This window comes from Podarcis tiliguerta (genome assembly GCF_965153285.1).
Source record: "Podarcis tiliguerta genome assembly, chromosome: 3".
NCBI classification, from domain to species: domain Eukaryota; kingdom Metazoa; phylum Chordata; class Lepidosauria; order Squamata; family Lacertidae; genus Podarcis; species Podarcis tiliguerta.
This window is the reverse complement of record NC_139536.1, coordinates 31,406,157-31,430,854: the sequence shown is the minus strand read 5'-3', so window position 1 is coordinate 31,430,854 and position 24,698 is coordinate 31,406,157. Positions and strand designations below refer to the sequence as shown.

General features: G+C 45.0%; 1 protein-coding gene across 1 annotated transcript in view; it reads right to left on the bottom strand.

Moving 5' to 3' along the window:
* Window positions 1-24,426, bottom strand: part of COQ8A (coenzyme Q8A) — a 60,909-nt gene extending 36,483 nt beyond the window's left edge. Inside the window, exons 1-3 of the mRNA XM_083432328.1 lie at window positions 24,270-24,426; window positions 4,748-4,942; window positions 1,358-1,798 (exon numbers count right to left, since the gene is read on the bottom strand). Of these exons, the coding sequence (XP_083288454.1) occupies window positions 1,358-1,798; window positions 4,748-4,924 (618 nt within the window). The 5' untranslated portion in view covers window positions 4,925-4,942; window positions 24,270-24,426. The remainder of the gene's footprint in view (window positions 1-1,357; window positions 1,799-4,747; window positions 4,943-24,269) is intronic.
* Between the last annotated feature and the right edge of the window lie 272 nt (window positions 24,427-24,698).

The window sequence follows — 24,698 nt, the reverse complement described above, 5'->3', positions numbered from 1 at the left end:
ACTCAACTTCCAGCAGACAGAATCGTCTCTTAAGAGGAAATGCAAGGCAGAGGGGGGTGGCAAGCAAACCTGGGTTGCACCTGTTCTGAATTTCAGCTGGAGGAGCACAAGAACACACGACAACAACAAGTACAACTTCTTAACCATCCCAAGCATTTAGCAGAGTATTGAGTGTCCAGTAAAGGGAAGGTGAACACCTGTTAAACATTAAAAAGCAAAGGTCTATTTCTAGGGGTGCATTTTGAACTCTCTAAACAAATGAACAGTTGCTAGCCCGCCTTGCTTAATTGCAGCAGGACATTTACAATACAGCTCTCTTCACTTTGAAAAGCAGAGCTGAACAAAAATGTGATTATCATCTATTTTAACTCCTCTCTCTAGTCTGCCTTTCAGTCGAGCAGACCTGCAAGAGGGCTGACAGTATAAAAGCAACAATAAACCAACTTTTTTAATGGGAAACAATTCATATGTTAAGTTAAAATAAACAGACAAACCAATAAAAACAAAACAAGTTACAACTACAAACCAAAGAAACCAGTTACATCTTTTCTGCCCACCGAAAGGTACCGTATTTTTCGCTCTATAAGACGCACCAGACCATAAGATGCACCTAGTTTTTGGAGGAGGAAAACAAGAAAAAATAATATTCTGAATCTCAGAAGCCAGAACAGCAAGAGGGATTGCTGCACAGTGAAAGCAGCAATCCCTCTTGCTGTTCTGGCTTCTGGGATAGCTGCGCAGCCTGCATTCGCTCCATAAGACGCACACACATTTCCCCTTACTTTTTGGGACGGAAAAAGTGAGTCTTATAGAGCAAAAAATACGGTAACTGAAAGGGAGCAAAGAGAACCTACTGAGGAAAGACATCTCCACACATTCAGCATTCTCTGATTAACCTGGTGTTAATCTTGGGAGTCTGTACATCCCTCCAGTAAATGGAAGCCCATCTGAGTGTCATACAAGGCATGTACCACATTGAGATTATTCCAAGGAAAATAATAGGTTAAGAAAGCCACAGGCTTTGGCAAGTTACTCAGTTTCCCCACCTGTTAAAATGGGAAGATTAAATTTAAAGAGTGTCCTCTCAGTATTGTTACTGAAATGCGTGGCCTGGTTTCCCAAAGTGACCTGGAAGAAAAGGAACTTGCATTTCTTGGCACATTTCCCATGCGGCTACCAGTTGAGCAGCAGACATGCCTCAAAGATAATTAAAAACAAAGGAAAATAATGCAATGCTCCCACTACTACCCAGACATGTTCATCACACAAAAGTTTGGTAGGGCAGGGTTTTGTTTTGTTTTTTTAAAAAAGGATAACCCACTTTTTAAAAAACAACAACACAAGACTCCTATTTTCCAGTGGTGTTACACAGCCTACGTACCATCTGTTTGTATGGTTTCTGTTGTGGATCTGCTTTCGCCTGCCTGGCTTTGTCAATATCTTCGGCTGTGAGTCCGCCCACCGAGGAATGGTCTTGGTGAAAAGCCCGGCTTTGCCCCCAAGCAGGAGCAGAAGGATTCCAAGGGTCCCTAAAGCCTCCAAAGAGCTTTGCATTCACTTTGGCAGAGATGGGGTTCCAACCCACACTAGGGTCTCCGCTCTCACCGACATTTGGTAAAGGTCCTCTGGCAACGTACGAGTGAGATGGGCCCTCTGCACCCCCAGACTTGGGAGGGTGTTCTAGAGGGGGAGAGTAGAAGTCCTTTGCAGCACCTCCCAGCTCCGATTCAGAGAAGCTCTCGTCTTTTCCAAAGTCCTCACCAATATCTTTCAAGTTCTCCTGTTGCTTGCCCAGATCCTGCAAACAGAACATTGAAAGGTGTTTTTCCTCAGCCAAAAAATAAGGTGTAAACTGCTCTCACAGTCACTCACACTGCTCCCTTCTTGAAAAGACAAAACACTTTCCACACACCTACAAATTCTGATATTTCAATGTCTTGTGTTGTGAACAGCCCCAGGATCTATGAGTGGTATAATAATAATAATAATAATAATAATAACTACTCTTGTTTGTATCAACAAGTATTTTTAGAGAATTGATCCAAATCAGTGTTGGTCATTCCTGTATTTTATGATTTTATAATTAAGACTTTCATAGTAATGATTTTATAATCCTGATTATAATACAGTGTCTTGATATCTGTAACATTTAGTAGCTTATAGACTTACATATAAAGGAACCAAAATGTATGCAATATGCTGATAATTCACTCCCAGTGATGGTGCCACCTCCACCACCCCTTCTCTACAGCCAACACTTTTGGTATTTGTACTCCACCAACCCCAATTCCTGTCTTCATTTATCCCTCACTTCCCGGATGCTTCCTGAAGCAGGGTTGCTTCATCCCACGGCATGACAGCACCAGGTGTGCCATTCCTGTTGGTATACCTCCTTGGAAGCAGAAACCGTTTTGCACAAATGTGCTTAATGGCGTACATCAACCTATGTTTATAATGAGTGGGATCCAGACAGCTCCTTCTGTGATTCAGTGGAAGCTTCTGCTTGAGGAAAGAGATAGGCAATCATCTGCTATCCATTCCCCCTGCAGTCCCACCCACCACATCACCTCTTGCACAGTTTCAGGGGGCCTTGGATTTTTTCAGAGCAGCTTTTCGGGGGGGGGGGCAGTGGGAAGGAGGAATCAGAAACAGTCACTTCCCTCCTGACCTCCTTCCTTCAGCAGAGAATCCATCAAACAGAACTGCACTCGTGGAAACTTTGGATTCAACCCACTGCACAACAACAAATTGCTATTCTTACTATTTTGAGACGTTGTAGAACTCAGCAGTTTTATCAATGGATTGGGTGGGCCGCATAATGCCGGGAAACAGGCATAATCCCAACTGAAAAAGAGCTATGAAGGGAACAGCCATCCTAGCCATTCCCAATCTAGTGCATCCAAATATTTTGGACTACAGGTCCCACCAGCCCCAACCAGAACAGCTGTATGATGCTGGGGCTGAAAGAAACCGTAGTCCAAACATCTGGAAGGCATTGAGTTGAGGAAGTCTAGCCTAGCAATTCCCCTTCATATCTCTCTTTCAGTCTACATAGGCTAACCCTATCCTGTGACCATGGGCCACTGGTGTAAAAATCTAGTATGTTTCACGCACACAACAAATAATATATTTACATGTATCAGCTGGTTAATGTGCTTGAGACAAGCACTGAGCAGTGTTGATTAGGACACCTATTTTATAAAACATTTGCTTTCAAGTTACATGTTCACTGCTTCCAAAGATTTGTATCATGATTCAGACACCACCTAGACTTCTTTCACAATAGGAGACTCTCTCCAGTTTCTTTTTTTCCAAACCTTTGGCAAAGATCTCTCTGAAAATTTGAAAGCTGGAAGCCTTTTTTTAAAAAAGGAAGAGTAATAATAAATTGAAAGGTCTTTATATTCTACATTGTGAGAACTAGGTGTCCCGGTAACAGATTTTTCCAGAATGCCATTTAACGACACCTCTTGGCCGATTTAACTACACCGCCACAGAGGTAACACAATGGAAACACTTCTCTTCCAACATTAATAAAAAATAGTTTAGAAAAGGCTACAAGTATCAGAAGTTGGCAGGAACACCACTAAAAACAAAGAGTAATTTACTGGAAAACACTTCACATTTCCACCCCCCACCCCCAGTAGGAAACAAAAATAACTACAGGTTTTTTAGGCAGACATTGCACATCCATGGAAAAGGCAGCTTCCCTCTTCTCTAAGCAATTGCTAAAGAGAAATAATACATAGGCCACCAAGGGCTGAACTACACATGACGATAATTGCGTTTCACATAATCAATGTGTACTTTTTAAATTTTAGCCAGCTGCTACGGAGAGCACAAGCAGAACCCGCATCAAAAGGGGCACCGACAGACATAGCCACTGAGGTTAGGGTTTCTTGTTGCTCAATTTCTTTCTCCTTGTGTCACCTTCTATTCTACTTTAATCCACCTCTCTGATTCTTGCCCTTCCTGATATCAACTTGCCTGAAATCAAAATAATATGTACTTTCAAAAGGGCATGTGATTTATTTAAATATTGTTTTTAGGGTTGTATGATGCCGAGAAAGCCTGTGGGATGATAAATGTGAGATATAAATTTTAAGAAACAAACGAAACAAACGATCCAGCAATAAGATATTTCCATTTCAATTACCCAAATTCACAGCGTGCAAAAGGTTTCGCCAGATCTTTAAACAACAGCACCTTCAGTTATTTCAACTTTCTAGAATACAATGGTACCTCTGGTTACGAACTCAATTCATTCCAGAGGTCCGTTCTTAAGCTGAAACCGTTCTTATCCTGAAGCGAGCTTTCACTAACGGGGCTTCCTGCTGCACGCGCGCCTCCCGCTCACATCCCGGGGCAAAGTTTGCAACCAGAAGCAGCTACCTCCGAGTTAGCGGAGCTCATAACCTGAAGTGTGTGTAACCAGAAGTGTTCGTACAACTGTAGTGAGACTACAGCAGCCATTGGTCAGTTATTGCTGTACTACAACTCCCAAGACCCCTGTCTGTTGGCCATGCTTTCTGATGTAGCTCAGCAACATCTGCAGAACTACCCTGGATTAGAGGGACACATAAATTGACAACTGCTACAGGCTGCAGTCCTCAATTTACTTCCAGTTAAATGTTTATATGATTGCAACCTCACATGCATTTCACTGACAAGAGACTGGGAAAGATACCCAAAACAGGCTAAATGCTTATTGATATGGTGGTGCGCACACACACATACACTCTCTTACCTTCATTTTCCCCATGGCAGCACTGAACTGCTCTTCAGCAGTGGCCTGGAAGCTCCTGACCATGGTTACTGCATCCCCACCAAGGACAACTTGCCGAAGCTGTACCGTCTGTGTTTCTAGAACTGCCTTGCTGAGCTTTGCCAGTCCTCGCATCACCATGATGGCATCGCCTGCCATGACTGACCACTTCCAGTGCTGGAAAACAGAACCATAATAATAATACCTTTATTGTCATTGTACAACCTGTGTACAATGAAATTAAATGAGCCTTCCTCCCCACCCCCAAACACTTATAACCAACAGTTATATGCAGTACAGCAAAACCAAAGGACTATCTTGCAAGTAAAGGTAAAGGGACCCCTGACCGTTAGGTCCAGTTGCGGAAGACTCTGGGGTTGCGGCGCTCATCTTGCTTTACTGGCCGAGGGAGCCGGCGTACAGCTTCCAGGTCATGTGGCCAACATGACTAAGCCGCTTCTGGCGAACCAGAGCAGAGCATAGAAACGCTGTTTACCTTCCCGCCAGAGCGGTACCTATTTATCTACTTGCACTTTGTGCTTTCGAACTGCTAGGTTGGCAGGAGCAGGGATCTTCCAAGTACTTATGAGTCAGTGGGTCCTCAACCCTGTCCCCAAAGCTTTGACAAGTTCACTCAACACTTTGTGTTTCACAAAAGCAAGCTACGTGGAAATGTAGCCAAACTGCCTTTCCATCATGTTTCCTCACATGGCACAGCAACCCCCCTTTGAAAATGGGACACATCTACAAAGCAATTTATGCCACAACACAAGGGTCTGCACTTCACATGTAAAAGAAAACTGCATTTGGGCTTGAGAAGTTGTCTGGAAACCACCTCTGGAGGAGCCTTCAACACTGCAGCCCAGAGGATTTTAGGTGGGTAGGAAACAGCACAAAAAGAAAAAGGCCACGTGCAGAGACACCAAATAAAAAAACTTTAGAAGGATATCCTTTTGAAATTTATCTAAACTTGTCTCAAAAACCAGGATTGTTCTTTCATTCAGAGGACTAATATTTAAGAAACATGTTGGTCTCTAAAATGAGCAATTATTTAACCATGTTATAATAAGCACCTGCCACCTTGACTAGAAGTTGTACTCAACAGTCTTTGGGACTATTGAAAATAAACTTTTGCTCAGTCCCTTTTATCTGCTGCAGTTTTGAGAGACACAAGGGAATTGCTAAGGACCCACAAAGTGGCATTTGCAAAATGCATAAACCCCTCACTATCCCAATGCAGATCACTGTTCTGCAGTTCTCCCCAGCAAGCCAACAGCTCTAGCTGGCAGAAATTGTATCTACAGCTAAAGGCCCCCTTTGAAGTGAATTCACCAGCTACTGTTCTTGTGAAAAGTCAACACTGAGCAATTAGAATTCTGGCTACACCCTAACCTGGAAACTGCCAGAGTTTCAACCATTCTCCAGGTAACCGTTTTTAAGAGTCTGCACTGCTTGTTGACATTAGAAGATTGGTTTGTCATAAGCCTTTGTTCTGCCGCACAAATAAGCTGGTCCAGTTACATTCTGTGGAAGTGGAAAAAACTACCTTGAAAAAGTTGTGATTTATCAGTCACGTATAGGCAGCATGAGAGGCTTATGGCAGACAATGAACAGCAGAGCAGGAATGCCAGGGCCTGAAAAAATATCAAGGACAGTTTACAAACAGAGGAGCTGTTTGCTTAGCAAAACTGACCAGTCAAAAGCCCTCTTCTCAGCTGAAAGAAAGCCTCTTAACAAATACAGATGTTAGATATGTGGAAACATGGCAAATTGAAAACGAAAAGGGTACCTGGGCCATTCCACAAATTAATGAACCCCAACTTATCTGCAAAGAGTAGAAGCCTCAGGATAAGAGAACTGTCCTAGGAAGTTTAGCTGAAGCACTCCAAGGAAATAAACATTAAATCCACAGTGTGGATCCACAAAGCAACCCCCCCCCCCACACGCACAAAAAAAAAGAATCCTAGGAACTGTAGTTTAACCCTCACAGAACTACAATATCCAGCACCCTTAAACTACAGTTCCCATGATTCTTTTGCAGGGGGAAGTACTTTACATGTATGGTGTAAAGGCAGCCTCTGTGTCAGATTCAAGTGCCCTTACAGAAATGCAACAAAAATCTGTAGTGCCTAAACTCAGATCAACTGCGCCTACCCAGTGACAGAACAGGCATCTACTTCCCCAATGCCCTCAAACATACCCCCCAAATCTGTTCTGTGTAAATTAGGAGACCCTCTGGAGTAGGAGGCAGGACTTTAAGAAAGGGACACTCTGTTGGTGCAACTGGAAATCCACTTGTGCGCAATATTAGATCACCCACAGATCTCTCTTCAGTCTACAAGCATCACCAGTTTGGCCATGTTCACAAATTATTCCAAAGGTTTGCCAGAACAGGGGCCAAATGAACTTCAGAATGGAGATGGCATTTCATGAAGGCTGGCTTCCCCTAGACAGAGGAGTTCCTGTATACCACATACATGACTTGTGGTAATCCAAATGCCCTTATTCTCCCAGCAGCTCCCCCCCACCCCCGTTTCTTCTCCTTTTTAAGGTTTATGAAGTACAGCTCGCACCCAAATGGACGTCAAGGAGAGGTGCCTCATACAGTTATTTACTGTGTTTTCAAATCCTTCCCATGATTCCTTGCAAGCAGTCACTGTCAATATACAGGAAACAGCCACCATAGAGTTGCTTCCTAGAAAGGAAGGGGGGGGCTGTTCTAGGAACACCCTGACAAACAAATTCAGCAAAAGGAACATAAACTCTTCTTCTTTGTAAGTAAGGATTTACTCCCGAGTCCTGCTTCTTTCACCTGAAATTATTGTTCCATGGTTGCACGATTTTGTCATGTTCAGGGGCTTTGCTTATTCTGGGCAAACAACTCACTGGCAAAGAAAGTAGGTCTTGGGAAGAGAATTCAGGATCCTGAAGAATCTTAGCTCTTTGGGGTTTTTTAAAAAATGTAGCCCTTATGCAAAAATTTAAAGCACAGCAGTGGAAAGAAGAATATCTTAGTAAATAAACAGAACCTAACACAACTTAGTGCCACAATTGGCCTTTCATCAGGGAACTTTGGATACAAAGAAGGCTCTGTCTGCAACACAGAGCAAAGAGGAATTAAGGGGAAATTATTTGCTTCCATTTAGGTTTTGAATTAACTTGGGTCCAGCTATCCTTAAGATGCGCAAGCAATATTTGGAGCTCTCTCTCTCTTTCTCAAGCCAGAGAAGATACCCCCAGATTTCTATGCACCCTGCATAGCTCTTTGGCCCTTCCCACAAGCAATCATGATCATAGAATCATAAAACAGTAGAGCTGGAAGGGACACTGAGGGTCATCTAGTCCAACCCTCTGCTAGGCAGGAATCTCAGCTAAAGCATCCATGCACCTCTTGCTTAAGGTATAAAAATCCAGCATTTCCGAAGGACAAATACACCCAACCTTGGTTTGGGAAGAGGCTACAGGTTCAAGGGCATATGCATTGACTGCAGGAGGTCCCAGGGTCAGTCTTCAACAACCTCTGTTCAAGAGCCAAAGTACGAGCATGAATTAACAAGTGCACATGACATTTTCACAAGTATTTGGAAGAGAGCATAAAGACTAAATGATATACTGTGACCAGCTACAAACACCCTAATCAGAATAACTGCTTAAAATAGACATGTTTGAACTCATAAGTCTTCTTTTGTGGCATTTCTTAACATTCAGAGTGGCTGCATTAAAATGGATCAAATCACTTAAAATAGCACTCAACATGTGGGTGGTGTTCTAATTACTGCATTGATACTGCTCTAATTCATTAACAAATTTTGTGTATATGTATGTGTTAGTAAAAATTTACCATTATTCCCCTGCCTTTTCATTTGTTTCCGAGTGCTAGTGGTCCAAAGAGCATTTCTCTGTTTTGCTCTTCAGTAGAAGGACTAGGTGTCACGAAGAGTCGGACACGACTAAACGACTAAAGAACAACAAGAAGGACTAGGAAAGGCCTTTTACTGATTTTATTCATTGCACTGCCTCTCCTCAAAGGAGCTTGAAGCAGCTTGCACAGTTCCCTTTCCCCATTTCACTCCCCACAACAACCCTGTGAGGTTAGTTAGGCTGAGAGACAGTGACAGGCTCAAGGTTGCCCAAAACCCAGTGACCTCCTATAGCTGGGTAGAGTGTTGAACTAGTCTCTCCAGTCCTAGTACAACACTCTAACCACTAAGCCATTCACAAGGCGAGGGAGAGCCACTTTAAGTCAGAGCAGCCCGCACTGGAAGAGATGGGCCAGTGATCGGACTCTGTATAAGGAGCCTCACTGGCATACATTGCCAGCAACACTCCACTGAGCATAACAAAATCAGGAGGAAGAAAACAAGCAAGGCATTGAAACAACAGAAGAAGAAAAAACAGCCACACTGAAAGAATAGATCTTTCAGAACGACCCATTTTCCAAAATAAAGTTAACGGGCAAGCTGCAAAGGAAACAAGTAGCAATCTTCTATTGCTCAACATGTACTCAGCTCTCCACCAGCTAAATATATCGATGAGGAAATAGGGCCAGTTCCCTTTTGTTAGTTTTAAATGTGAAGCAGATAAATAACTGGACCGAGCTCAGGGCTGGCAGAATTCCACATGCTTCCTTGGAATGAAAATGTCATAGAAACGAGGCTCTATCTTACGTTCACAGAGAGGCCCAATTCTGTTACCTTGAAAAGTTAAAGAAGGATGCACAAAACATTTGGGATTGATGAATACCATTCCAAAACCAAAGGAGGAAGATTCAGTGGGCAGCACAGGACTTTAATGGCCTGCTTCAGACATCATGTTGATAGTAAACTATGGTTTAATGTGAAAGATGCTCAAAAGTTCACAATTTGTTCCAGCCCCTGCTAACCCATTTGCCACGCTAGGGAAGGAAACAAATCAAAAACTCACTCTGCATGATGCAAACCATGAGTTCACATCGATCGGATGAGCAGGGGAGGAACTTAGTAGGAACTCGGCACAGTGCACACCAGTTTGTAATCCATTCACATTAAAACCAACAACAACACCTATGCTTTAACGCTGCATTTGCCAACTTGGTGTCCTCCAGATGTTTTGGACTAGCATCTGGAAAGCACTAGGTTTGCAATGGCTGACTTAGTCAGATGTCTAAACCAGGCAAATGTGTGAAAAGGGCTCTTTTGATGCTAACCTAAGCCTTTTACAACTCTCACACATATTTTAAACTCTTCCCTGAGCTATGAGAACCAGTGAGATGTAGTGGTTTAGAGTGCAGAGCTAGGACTGAGCAACATCATAGGAGGAGTGTTTTCTAGGACTAAGGTGAAACTGTGAAGCTCCCTTGTTATTTTTGCTATTGGGTGCCGAATGCTGTCTTAGTAATCTTCTTATTATTTCACTGAATCGTAGAACGGAAGAGTTGGAAGGGACCAAGAGGGTCATCTAGTCCAAACCCCCTGAAATGCAGGAATCTTTTGCCCAATGTGGGGCTCGAACACACAACCCTGAGATTAAGTTTCTCATACTGTACTGACATGCTGCAGTGGTATGTGTTATTTTGGTATGTTATTATATTCACTATTGTTTTGGTATGCTATTATGAAATTGATTTTGTTGTGTTTGAAACGCATCCCTGTTTCTTTGTTGTAAGCTGCTTTGAGCAATATTTGGCACACAAATAAAATGAATGAATGAATGACTGGGAAAATCGAGGTCCAAATATCCACTGAGCCTTTGGACTCACAACAAAATGCTGTAGTGTAGAGTGCTCCTGTTCCAGGGTTCTCTTCAAGAGTAGCTCATTCCTTTCCTTCTCCAACCCCTGGTTTTCTGTTTCGCCCATTTCAAATAGCATCCTGTGGCCACAGCAGATGCTCAGGGAGCTGTTTGGGGATCCCCACTCTTGAGGTTGTTTATCCAAAAACGTTTTTTGTCCTTCTGCAAACCTTGAATTTCCACCACCATGGATAGCTCAGTTGGTTAGAGCATGGTGCTAATAACAGCAGGGTTGCAGGCTTGATCTCTGTATGGGGCAGCTGCATATTCCTGCATTGCAGGCAGTTGACCTAGATCATGGGTAGGCAAACTAAGGCCCGGGGGCTGGATCCGGCCCAATCACCTTCTAAATCCAGCCTCCGGACGGTCCAGGAATCAGCATGTTTTGTGGGGCATGGGAGTTCGTTCATTTCCCCCCAAAAAATATAGTCCGGCCCCCCACAAGGTCTGAGGGACAGCGGACCGGCCCCCTGGTGAAAAAGTTTGCTGACCCCTGAACTAGATGATCTGCAAGGTCCCTTCCAACTTTACAGTTCTATGATTCTATGCCAGTTTCTCCCTCTTATACGCAACAGACCAAGCACCATAGCAGCCAGTAGCACGTGGTTATTATGAACCAGCACAATCTCTTAGACACCCTTGGCTTGCAACAGGGCTAAGGCTACAGAAGCGCTGCACAGCAGACATGCAGTTCCCTAAGCAAACCATCGACCCTAAAGAGAAAAACAGAGTGACTCAGCTTCTTCCAGCAGATCTTTGACCCTCAGAGAAGTTTTGACAAACCCATCTCTATGTGGGCAGGAAACAATCGGTTCATTATCAACAGAGCGCTGCTGACAAACTGGCCCTGTTTATATTATCAGGAAGATTCTAACCTCCTCCTACCCATCTGAGCTCAACAGCAGGTTTTGTTTTCCAAGTGCACAGCCTGCCCTTTCTCTTCTCCCCCCCCTCCCCCATATCTGGGCTATTTATCGTTTCACATCTTTTTCAGCAATGCTGAAAATGCTTCCCCTTATCTCAGCATGAATGAATGCAGATTGCACAGGATAATAGATCTTGGATCTGTACCAATCACTGTAAAAGGCATATCTTTTAAAAAAGAAAGAAAACATCAAATTAAAGGGCAGCAGACTATTCTCCTTGCTGTGCCTTGAATTTCAAAGCCTACTGAACTCTTGTGGGCTGTTATCAAGAAATACAGCAGCAAAAGACTTTTGATTCCCAGCAACTATTGAGCATGAAGTATGCTGTACAGTATTTTATGGAGATTTACTATATTGAAAGACAAGGGTATGTTGGAAGGTTTTCTTCCTTCCAGAAGAGTAGGTACATTATCATTAAAAGAGCAGCATGCGCCCCATTGTAGGCTGGGTTACACAATCACTTTGCCCTTTCCCTACTTCATTTGCATCAATGTTTGGAGCACTTGGAACAAATCAAACATAAAATGAGGCAGAGAAGAGCCCAAGTTAAGCAAAGGCTTCCCTCTATCCTCAAACTCTGATCACAGACCAAAGACCAGTGCATAGCAAAACCAGATCCTTTCATTTGACATATACTTCCCCCATATACTTCTGCTGACAGTTGACTCTCCTGAATCAAGAGCCCACGCATGAGCTCAAGGACACCAATTGGGGGCCAACCTATGGTGGCTCTCCAGATGTTCTGGGATACGGTTGTGCAATGGCTGCTGCAATGGGATTTATGGTTGGGTTCAATTACCAAGCTGTCAAGATGGGGTTGGTTACAAATATTATAAAATAGGGTGGGTTACCATCATTTTTCTAAAACCACCAACAAAAATAAAGTTGCCTGTAACTGGGTACAGTGGTACCTCTGGTTACGAACCTAACTCATTCCGGGTACTCAACTAGAGCACAGAGTTATTTCCCAAAGCTGCTAAAACACCCAAGCCCACTGCCAACAAAGTTTTCTCCTTAAAAGGCCTGAGGCAACAGGAAGATTGGGGTAAAAATCCAGCCCAGGAGGAAGCACGCCAACTGCTTTATTTTAGGCAGAGACACATCAGTAGAGTAAGTATGAATGTTCTGGACCGGCAACTCTATTTACATCATCATGATTAGGTCAGACATTGTCTAGGGATATGCAAAATTGTAGCCATCAGCTGCATGCCTGGAATTAATGCAGCCTCATTTATGCTAGTCATGGATCTAGAAATAATTCACTTACACCCAATTAGGCTCAGTATTACAAAACTGCAGCCTACTCATCACCGGCCACCCGCTCCAAACAAGTAGCCAGCATGCTCCTGCTAGGATAATGTCCACAAGCCAATTACAGCTTACTTACTCTGATGGAAACATTGGCATCAGTCCCTTGATTTCAGCAGCAGAAACAGACCAAAGAAAGAAACTAGTATGAATCAATTGGCAGGGGGCATCCCCAAGTATGAGTTCAGAAGTGGGAATGGGCACTAAGAACTCAATCTGTGCCTGAGCAACGAGTTTGTTAGAGGCATTGTCCGCAGAAGACAGTGAGACATGGGGTTTGTTCTCAGCTCATGCCTGGAAGGGAGAGCGCTTAAGCATGAGTCCGGTTCTGATGAATCACTAAGTCAAACAGCAGTGAAATGGACCAGGAGGTACAGTAAAGGGGGCTACAAATTCTGCATGTTCGCACAATCCCTAAACCAGATTGAGGAGCCACACCCTAGTCAGCTGATTTATTGAACTAGGTGGAACCCTATTGGCTCCATGTGTCACCTGACTCCTACTCAGCCAGCAGATGCAACATGGCTCTTTAGCTATCAGTAGAAGTGCTAGTGCTGAAGTGGAGAAAGATAGCAGAGCAGCAGCACCTCCTCTGTCACAGAGAAGGCACTTGGGTCCTCCTGCTAGACTCCTGGGTCCATGACCCCTCTCACCTTTCAGTACAGCACTGCCTCCCATTCTTTCTAAAACAGAGAGGAGGTTCCTGTAGCCCTCAAGATATAGCTGGACTACAACTCCCACCATCCTTGGCCATGGTGCCCGGGGCTGATAGGAGTTGCAGTGCAACAACGTATGGAAGACAACAGGAAGCCTATCCCAGCTCCAACCCCAGGACTCTTCCACTGCTCACGTTGTTCAAAAAGTGAGGTGAACATTTGGATTTTACCATTTTACGTTCTGTACCGTGAAGCTAGGAAAACCCAACTTCAACTTGTGCCTCAAAATTGACAGTGCACTGTTACAGACCATTTCTCATAACACTTATAATCTGTTAAATCCCAAGGTTTCCCTTTAAAAAGTAGGAACCCTTTTTTTTCCTCCCAGAGAATTTCAACTTCGTTAAAGCCAGGAGTTGTGTTTCTACAAAAGCTATAAAGAACAAAAGATCCCTCTCATAACATCAGTTGCTTAATAGGACAAGACCACTCTATACAAACTGTCACAAGTCTGCCAATTGCTGCATTACTTTCTATCAAAGTTTTAGCTTCCCCATCAGTAGCAAACAAAGCTCAATTATGTGCAGAGGGCCCAATAGAGAGAATTCTCAACATGCAATATTTTTTTTCTGTCACAGGCAAGAGAGTCAAGGGGAGCTTTCACACAAACTGGCCCCATGTTAGATAATCAGTTCATTTCACAACAGCAGCCACAAATACATCACTGTGGAGGTCTAAAATTTAGTGAACTTCAACATTTACTTGTCAACAATAATGGCAAGCGATAATAATTCAAGCAAATTGTCTGAGTGCTTGAAAACTGACTCACCAATTAACATTAGCAGACATCCAAATGTAGACTATCAACGTTAAATCCTCCTCCTCTTTCCCCAGGTTTCGCCAGCCCTGAAAACAACTCTTTTTAAATAAGCCTTTGATTCTGTTGCTATTTAATTTTCTCAGTTGCTATCCCTGGATCTCTTCTGTAACGATCCTTTTACATCTGACTCACGGTATTTTATCTAGCTATCTTGGGGATAGGATTATTATCCAATTTTATTTTTGTGATCTGCTTTTATACTTTGCTAGCCTCTTTTGAGCATCTCCTTCAGAGAAGGAGAAACAGATATAAATTTCTGCATAAACAAACATACAAGAACAATGAGTGCGGACTTTGCCAACTGGCAGGTCGCTTCCAACTGACAACTCACCATATAAGAACAATTTAAAGTGGCCACACTGTTCACCTGCAGAGACAGCCAGAACAGACCTTTTTTTTTCCAATAAGAGATGCAAGCTATGCTGAATATTGTAAGTATATAGCACACTGCATTCCTAACTCCACGCATGCAAATTAGGTATCCAGCCAAAGATTTGTCATCTTAACAGCATGTGGTGAAATTCAACTGGTGCTCTTGCCTCTTTAGCATGGCAGCTTCTACCCTGTTCTGAAACTAATTCTCTGGAACCAGTTTTAGGGGTACTGGGAGGAGAAGGAAGTGGGGGGATGAATCACCTCCCCCGCTCTTCATTAGTGAAGGCACCCGCTTCCATGAGCACAAAAGCACCAACTAGGTTTTATCCCATATCCCCTCAACGGTCATTATACAACTACACACGGGTTATGGGAAGACAAGTATGCTGAATAATCATGTTATGAAAATGCAGTGTTTCCTTACAAAAAGCCATAGTATTGAACCATATAGCTCACTTGCTTATACATGGGGCCAAAACACCTTTTACATAGTGAAGCCCCGATCCTACAGTTGCTAACTCACTCTCAAAATATTCAGTGACCTTTACAACACACACACAGATTGGCTTCTAAGAGGCCTTCTCTTTCCAGTCCCCACAATGCATGGATCTCAACCTCTCAATACTCACTTGCTTTCCAAAATAGTTTACTGCTGCAGAAGATTAGGCTTCAGTAATACAGCTATGGACATTGATATATACATACAGCTTGTAGGCTTTTTCAGACAGAGATACAGATATATACAAGTACAAAGTATCTCTGTTGCTCCAGCAATTCAGTACATAACACAGACTCCGACTCACTTCTGAAGACTGACACAGACACACTACACAAGAACCCTGGACCAAAAGAGCTGACATGCCTTAATCACTTATATAGACAGCGCCGGGCTGTTGCCATAGCAACTGGCTTGCCTGACGTTACACCTGTTGGCTTAACTCAGACCATGGAGTAAATTGTGCTCATGAAGGAAATTAACCATTTCCTCCATGTCCGGTTCCTCCAACAAATTCAACAGAGGGAAACTAGATGAAGTGGGAAGTAGGGTAAATTGGGAAGTGGTTGTTTCAGTTGCATGTGCTTAGGCTTAGATACGGGATCTGTTATAGTGGGGTACAGGAACTAGGGGACTAAGCCAAAGGCTTCACAGAAAATGTGTGTTTTTTTAAGGAAGGGAGAGATGGCATCATGTAAATATTCTGGCAAGAGTTCCAAGTCTACGGGGCAGCAAGCAAGAAAATAAAAAAAATTAAGGAAGCAGGAGCTCTTATATGACTGGAAAAATGGGAGAGCTGGAGCAGCAAAGGTGAGAGGTAGGGATGTGTATGTGGATTTGAAAGGAAAGTAGTTTACATTCCAACAAGATTGGGTAGAGAGTTACCTTCTACTGCCTTGTACAGTGGTACTTCTGGTTACAAACTTAATTCGTTCCGGAGATCTGTTCCTAAGCTGAAACTGTTCTTAACCTGAGGCGCACTTTCGCTAATGGGGCCTCCTGCTGCATGCACACCAGAGGTGCGCGATTTCTGTTCGCATCCTGGGTCAAAGTTCGCAATCAGGAGCAGCTACTTCCAGGTTAGCGGAGCTCGTAACCTGAAGCGTTCGTAACCAGAAGAGTTCGTAGCCAGAGATACAGTGGTAGCTCGGGTTAAGAACTTAATTTGTTCTGGAGGTCTGTTCTTAACCTGAGGTACCACTTTAGCTAATGGGGCCTCCCGCTGCCGCGCAATTTCTGTTCTCAGCCTGCAGCAAAGTTCTTAACCCGAAGTACTATTTCTGGGTTAGCGGAGTCTGTAACCTGAAGCGTCTGTAACCTGAGGTACCACTGTATAGGAATATCTCCTTCAGCGTCCTGAAACAATTATATGAGGGCAGCTGACTCCCTTTGACCCATCATCTAGGTAGGTTCTCACTCTTGCCAAACCAGAACTGCAGACAGGAAGACCTGTGCCAGCACAGGAAATATTACCCACACAAAGTCCCCAAAGAAATACATGCACTCTGGAGTTCCAGAAAATTTTAAGACCAATAAGGAGACCAAGGAAGGTCTGACCTATTTTTTAAAGCTTCATTCAGTAACATTAGAACATACTGGGCTGTTACCTGTTTGCAACTAGTAACATGGGCACAAAGGGGCCAGGCAACTTCAGAGATGTTGTGCAAAGAAAGCTGAGAAACGACTGGAAGGAATTTAACAGCAACGCAAATGCTATATTAATAATGGCTAATAAGCAATACAAAAGTAACAGCCGAGTGCACATTACATTACATTAGATTCATGCCGTAACTCCTAGTGATTTTCTACTAAATAGAAAGCATAAGCATATTTTTATAGGAAGAAGCTTACTAGTCTGGAAACTTTGGGAGGGACAAGGGGGGGGGGGACTTTTTTTTTAAAGCACAGCTCCATATTTCCCATCTTCATTCTCCACAATCCTTAACAACAAGGGCTAAAATAGTAGAAACCTCCAAGCTCTTCAATCTGTCAGGCATGGTGTGAAATAATATCCCAGAACCATCTGCCTTTAAGTTGCCTATTTTGGGGGAGAGAGGGCCAAAAAGAATTCTTCTTGCTGTAAAGATTCAAGGTCTATTCTTAGTCTCTTAAATATTGCAAAGAAAGCAGTTGCCTGTGACAGCACATGGAAAAGAAAAGCATCTGGCATCTGCTTTTATATATACAGGCACGATACATATCTCCAGTGTGTCAAATAATAGTAAGTTGGGAATAAAATGGAACAGCTAACATGGTTGTATGGGAACCCTTGACTGCTCTCCCCATCTCCTGCATTTCATCACTGAATTCAAATAAGATAAAGAATCAACACTGTTGGTTATTGTGGCTTTCCAAGGTCATCGGTTTTTGCTCACACACGCAAACAGCGTAAGATAAATGACTTCGAACATATTTTATCTAAGTTTTCAAGGTCACAAGGGTCACGGCTTTCAACCCTGGTCAAGCCATAGAAATACATGCGTGTTATTTATGCAGATTTGGCCTGCAGTAAGAGTCGCACTATCAACAGTGATTAAAGGGATCCTTGTAAAGAAACGTGAGCAACCCTGAAGTCTCTTAGATTAAAGACATGAAACCACAGTCTTCTACATTATCATTTCCTCCCTCTGAAAGAAACAGTTCTGTCTTTGCCTTCCTGACCTTTGCGGTCTCTCTCTGATAAAACTCACCAAGGGAAGGTGAGGGCCTTCCCCTTTCTGTCTCCAGCAGCTGGTGTTGAAGTGAGGGGCAGACAGGGCTCGTCAGCCTGGGAAGGTAGCCCATGTAGGATAAGAAAAACTCTGACCCTAAACCTCCACTGCCTTGGGGGATATCGTCAGGAGACAAAGTCTAAGCAGTAGACCCAACACAATCCAGAGTGGAGTCCCTGTACTCCTCCTTCCAGCAACTCCTGCAGCCAAGCTGGTGCCAAACATATTGCTCTGCTTTCCTTTCGACCACATCAACAAGGCCACAAACTGCAGGTGTGAGGAATCCTTTTCAACCAAAGGGCCAGAGTCTTCTTCTGAGCAACTTTCCAGGGGCCACGTGTCAGTGGTGGGCAAGGCCGCAGGCAAATGTGGATGGAGTAATGAAATGGAAGTTCAAACTCTGTACAGTTGGCTGCTTTCTATATTCTCACACACTCTTTTTTAATCCTCCATTCAAGCAAGCGATGGCAGCCAGGCAAACAGACTCATGGAGGGTGCAAAGCAGGGTCAGTGAGGCCATTGACCTAGGAGAGGGGGGCATGTACAGAGTAGTGGGCAGGTCAAAGTCCTGAGAGCCAGACAGAGCTGCTTCCAGCGTTCCAAAATTCACCAGGCACATTTTGAACCCGGCTATCAGCCGCTTGCGACCAAGTGAAGGTGTCCAAGCAGCAGAATGGCACCTGATGTCTTCACCATCTGGAAGTTAGGATCATTGGATCTGGACTGCTTTCACACACTAGCAACACATTCTATGGAATTTTATGGAGGATGGATGGCGGCTAACAGATTGAGGTTGAATCCTGACAAGACAGAAGTACTGTTTTGGAGGGACAGGAGGCGGGCGGGTGTGGAGGACTCCCTGGTCCTGAATGGGATAACTGTGCCCCTGAAGGACCAGGTGCACAGCCTGGGAGTCATTTTGGACTCGCAGCTGTCCATGAAGGCGCAGGTCAATTCTCTGTCCAGGGCAGCTGTTTAGCAGCTCCATCTGGTACGCAGGCTGAGACCCTATCTGCCCACGGACTGCCTCGCCAGAGTGGTGCATGCTCTGGTTATCTCTCGCTTGGAATACTGCAATGCGCTCTATGTGGGGCTACCTTTGAAGGTGACCCAGAAACTACAACTAATCCAGAATGTGGCAGCTAGAATGGTGACTGGGAGCGGCCGCCAAGACCACATAACACTGGTCTTGAAAGACCTACATTGGCTCCCAGTACGTTTCCGAGCACAATTCAAAGTGTTGGTGCTAACCTTTAAAGCCCTAAACGGCCTCGGCCCGGTATATCTGAAGGAGCATCTCCACCCCCATTGTTCAGCCGAGACACTGAGGTCCAGCGCCGAGGGCCTTCTGGTGGTTCCCTCACTGCAAGAAGTGAGGTTACAGGGAACCAGGCAGAGGGCCTTCTCGGTAGTGGCACCCGCCCTGTGGAATATGACTTTTGAGCCGTCTGGCCCCAAAGAGGCAAGTAGGCATTCCATTTTGGCGACCGTAGCCCTAGTTTAAGTAGCCATTTGGTGCCTAGCTTATATATCTGAGTTTCTAACACTGGAATGTTCAGATGGGCACATTTAAGCCTGGGGTCTAAGGACCCACAACTCTCTGACACAGAGAAACCCCTTTGGCTGCCCATGGCTGGTGAATGCGTATCTAACGTAGTAACATCAATGAAGCAGAAAGGCTGAATTCTTAAGACTTTAAAAGTTCAACTGCTGTCAGTCTGCAAGACTAATAAGCAGCATCTGGTTTCCCTCTAGAACAAAAACTACGAGCACAAGCAGCTTTCCACAAAGGTGATGCTAAGCAGAGTTCTACAACTTGGCACACATCACATAAAAGCTGGAACAATACAGCATGGGTAGGCAAACGAAGGCCTGGAGGCCGAATCCAGCCCCATCGCCTTCTAAATCCGGCCCGTGGATGGCCCAGGAATCAGCGTGTTTTTACATGAGTAGAATGTGTCCTTTTATTTAAAATGCATCTCTAGGTTATTTGTGGGGCATAAGAATTCATTCTTTTTTTCCCTTCTAATATAGTCCGGCCCTCCACAAGGTCTGAGGGACAGTGGACTGGCCCCCTGCTGAAAAAGTTTGCTGGCCCCTGCAATACAGTAACAGACTCCAATAATGAACTTTAACATCAGCCTTCCCCAACCCAGTTGTTGTTGTTGTTCTTATGCCCCATATTTTCCCCGCAGGTTTCCTCCAGATTTTTGAGGCTACAACTCCCATCAGCCTCAGCCAGCAGTTATAGTTCAAAGATGGTGAGGCTGCTTTATATTTTTGATCCAATAAAGGTTGCATTTGAGCAATGCAATCCCTACTCAGAATCAAGTCCTACAAAATTCAGGGGTTCTATGATTCTATGTTGGCCGCAGAAGAGAAAAGTCCTAATCTCTCCTGGCAAGCATGTAAAGGCTAGCCTCTTAGGCTGTTAAAAAGCAAAACAAAACCACTGACTTCTACCAATCAAGATGGTAGATAACTCTGTCTTCCAAGTTCCATTTTATCTTAAGAACTATGTACTTTCCCCTCAAAGAAGCCTGCCAGAGCTTTAAGATTAGCCTCAGAGACCTCCAAAAATGTTTTTATGTCAGCAAGCATCTACTGTTCAACTGTTTGCTGCTGTAAAGTAACTATATAGGATAATGCTATCTTTATTGCTGTTGTTTTTGTACTGGAAGAAGGGATTTAAAAGTTGTTGCTTTGTTTCATTTTACTGTTTATAAACATGTCTTTATAGGGCAAGTTACACCTAAGACTACCAAGTCAAGTCAATAAAAAAATACTCAGCCAGCCAACTAAATTCTCCCAGAGGCAAGTGCAGGTATGTGACCAAAGTCTTTGAAGTACCTAGCAACACCCTTGCCTCCAGGTGATCGTCAGACAGGCAGGTTTTTTCTTTGTTAGGATCTTTTTCCTCTATGCAGTCCATTTATGCCACAAACACATCTGGGACAGGTAGTAAGATGTTTGTGCAGTAGTCATTTCTGCACACCTATCTGCAAGGCTGGTCATAGTAGAGCCAAGATCTGTGCACATGAAGTTAAGGGAAGTTTTCAATTCCTCTGGGTAATAAACTATATTCTGCTTGCAAGCTTCCCATGGGCATCTGGCAGGCCAATGCGAAAACTGGATGCTAGACTAGACGTTCCATTGGCCTGATTCAGTAGGACTCTTCCTAAGCTCTTATGAACACCTGAGACAAAATAAGTCCCCTCCCTCTTCCCTTTCACTTGCTCAAGTGACAGAATGCAGGATTTGCAAGAAGGGGGATACTAAGTATTAAGCAGATCAAGAGAGCATAGACGAAGGAGCTATATCCACAGCAAACACAGAAAAATATGAATCACAGCCCTTTAGATGTTCGCATTTAGAAGAAGAAGAAGAGTTTGGATTTGATATCCCGCTTTATCACTACCCTAAGGAGTCTCAAAGCGGCTAACATTCTCCTTTCCCTTCCTCCCCCACAACAAACACTCTGTGAGGTGAGTGGGGCTGAGAGACTTCAGAGAAGTGTAACTGGCCCAAGGTCACCCAGCAGCTGCATGTGGAGTGGAGACGCGAACCCGGTTCACCAGATTACGAGTCCACCGCTCTTAACCACTACACCACATTGGCTCTCCCTAATTTACCCTAATCACTGGAAGGAACACCAATTCATCTTGTCTGGAATCCAGGCAGACACACTGTGTACATCAGGCAACCGGCAAGAGCCACAACCTACACAGCAGGTGCGTTAAACAAACACTGACAACACTCACTTAAAATGTTCAGTCACCATCTCATTGCCGCTAATACACAGCAGGTAAATTGTGCTTTTCTTCACTTCTTCTCAATGGGGAACTATGTTGTGCTCTCACTACATTTATTAAGTATACGTTTATTCAATACAGTGGTACCTCGGGTTAAGTACTTAATTCGTTCCGGAGGTCCTTTCTTAACCTGAAACTGTTCTTAACCTGAAGCACCACTTTAGCTAATGGGGCCTCCTGCTGCTGCCGCGCCACCGGAGCACAATTTCTGTTCTCATCCTGAAGCAAAGTTCTTAACCTGAAGCACTATTTCTGGGTTAGTGGAGTCTGTAACCTGAAGCATATGTAACCTGAAGCATATGTAACCCGAGGTACCACTGTATACCAAAAGAAACCTTTCATTTTTCTGTCTGAGGCTTTTTGCAATGCAGAGTATTTAGGCTTGTGCCACCAAGTCATACAAGCAGCTCTGGGTCAGTGGTACAGAGCTGGCTCACCTCAGGAGCAAGGCAAGGTTAATCAGGCTGACTGGAAAGAGGATTGCCTTAGTGCATATTATCTTTAGGCTCAAGATGGACATGTTGCACAGAGACAGCTGGCAAATTCAAATCTGTGACACTCAAGTAATGGGGGTGGGGGAACAACCCAAATAAAAGTGTGGGAAGTTGGGGGAGTGGGAGAGGCCAGAAGTGAGAAAGGGTATCCAACACCATCAGTGGAGGCACAAGCAAGTTCAGTGGCACAGAATGCCTTCTAGCAACTTTGACCAACAGCACAGTTGCAACCCTACCTGGACAGGGATAACCTGGTTTCAGTTGTCTACGCTCTGATTACCTCCTGGTTAGACTACTGCAATGCACTGTATGTGGGACTGCCTTTGAAGACAGGTCAGAAGCTACAGCTAGTGCAGGACTATTTGGCAGAGGTAAATTGTTAACCAAAACATAAAGGTGGAAACATGTAACACAAGTTCTGACCCAACTGTGTTGGCTGCCAATTTGTTTCTGGGACCAATTGCTGGTTTTGACCTTTAAAGCCTTATACAATTCGGGTCTGCTATATCTAAAAGACCACCTTTCCGCATATGAACCTGCCAGGACCCAGAGGTTATTATCTGAAGCTCTTCTCTACATGCCACCTCCACAACTGGAGGGTGACAAGAAAATGGGCCTTCTCTGAAGTAGGCCCTGATTATGGAAGTAGCCTCTGTTTAAGAAGGCCCACTGCTTAAGGAGGCCTGTGACAAATACATTTATGTTTTCAAGGTCATTTGGACATCATCAGGACATTTGATATAATCATTATTACTATATTGCACTATAATAATATATTGTATGGTTAAATTTATTTACAGTAATGTTTATGTGAGTTTACTATAGCATTTTTACTTTAGTTGCAAATCACTTTGTGGCCTTTTTGGTGGAAAGGAATGCATAAAAAAATTAAGAAACCTAACCTAGCAAGGAAAAATGGTTCCATATGTTTATGGGGGGAAATTTAGCTACTTTTTGCATTCAGGATCGCCTGCCACATAGCATGTGGCTTCTGAAAACCAAACTAATAGTTTTCTGGAAGGGGACTTCAAAAGAGAATTTCCTCCTCTCTCCCCGCCCCTACTTACTGGCCTGCACAGCTTGAATCCTCCAGATCTAGTGGTTTTGCCTTCTTTGTTTCTATCGACGCTTTCTAAGCATTTCCTTGGAGGGCGTAAAATGGTTTCAGACCGAGCCCTTCCATCTGACAACCAGACAATTTGAAATACGCTACATATATTTTAACAGTGAAAAACGCCGTCCAATAAAAAGAAAAGAGCAGTCCTGGGGAGATTTGGGGAAGGGCTTCAGATCGGGATGATGGACATTAACAAATACAAGGTACACGGATGGGGGTTGCAGCAGCTGCTGCTGCTGCTGCCGCGCCACGGACGAGAAAAGCAGGAAAGAGCGCCACGCCTCCCGTTTCCAGCTCCGGCGCTGCAAAGACCGTGTCCGGCGCGAGCTGCGGCCCTTCCACTCCCCGTTAGCGGCAGCGGCACCGACGTGCAGCCCCGGGGTCGTCCCGCTCGCTTCGCCCGCAAGCACTTGAGAGGGCGACTCGGAGCGCGGCTGCAAAGGGGAGCCAAAAAGCCCCCCCCCCGTTAACCGAGCGCATCTGGCCCGGCGCCACTTAAGGTCTCCCCGCCGGGATCCCGCCCTACCTTGCGTGGGGAGGGGTGCGTGCATGGATAGGCCAACTAAGGCCCGCGGACGGTCAGGGAATCAGCGTGCTTTTACATGAGTAGAAGGTGTGCTTTTATTTAAAATGCATCTCTGGGTTATGTGTGGGGCATAGGAATTCATTATTTTTTTCAAAATCTAGTCCGGCTCCCGACAAGGTCTGAGGGACAGTGGACTGGCCCCCTGCTGAAAAAGTTTGCAGACCCCTGGCTTAGAGGGAGAGGTCGCCCACTGGAAAGGGCTCCCCCCCCCTTGTTTTTGGGCCTCGTGCATGGGGACGGGCGCCGCGCTGAGGAAAAGCTGGGCTCCCTCCTTTCCCCGCTGGCGCAAGCGCGCCCCTCACCGCTCCCCCTTTTCCCACCCGCCATGCAAAATGCAAGGGGGCCGCTCCCCGACGTAGCCCTCGCTCGCTTACCTCCCCGGGCAGGAGAGCTTCGCAGCAGCAACAGCAGCGTCGTGCCCGCTCGGCGACTCCGCTCGCCTCCGCCCCGCGGCACCACGAGGTGCGCGAGCTTGTTTACCAACTCGCGTTTCCCTCCGCCCCCCCCCAACCTTCCCGCACCGCCCCGTCGGCTGGAGACCCCCGCGGCCAGGCTCCGCCCCTGGCGCGCCTATTGGCTCTGCCGAAACCACCGCCCTCCCCTGCCCGGGGATTAGCGCGAGAGCCGAGGTTGCCAAGCCGCCGGGAGCGTGTTCGGCTCGTGGGGCCCGCGCTCTGGCCAATGGGAAGCCGGGGCGGACGGAGCTTCCGCCAATCCCGAGGCGGCGTGTCCTCTCGTCCGTTCCCTCTCGCACATCCCGTCCTTGTTGCGCTGCTCGCTCCGACGCGGTGGCGGGAGGGCTG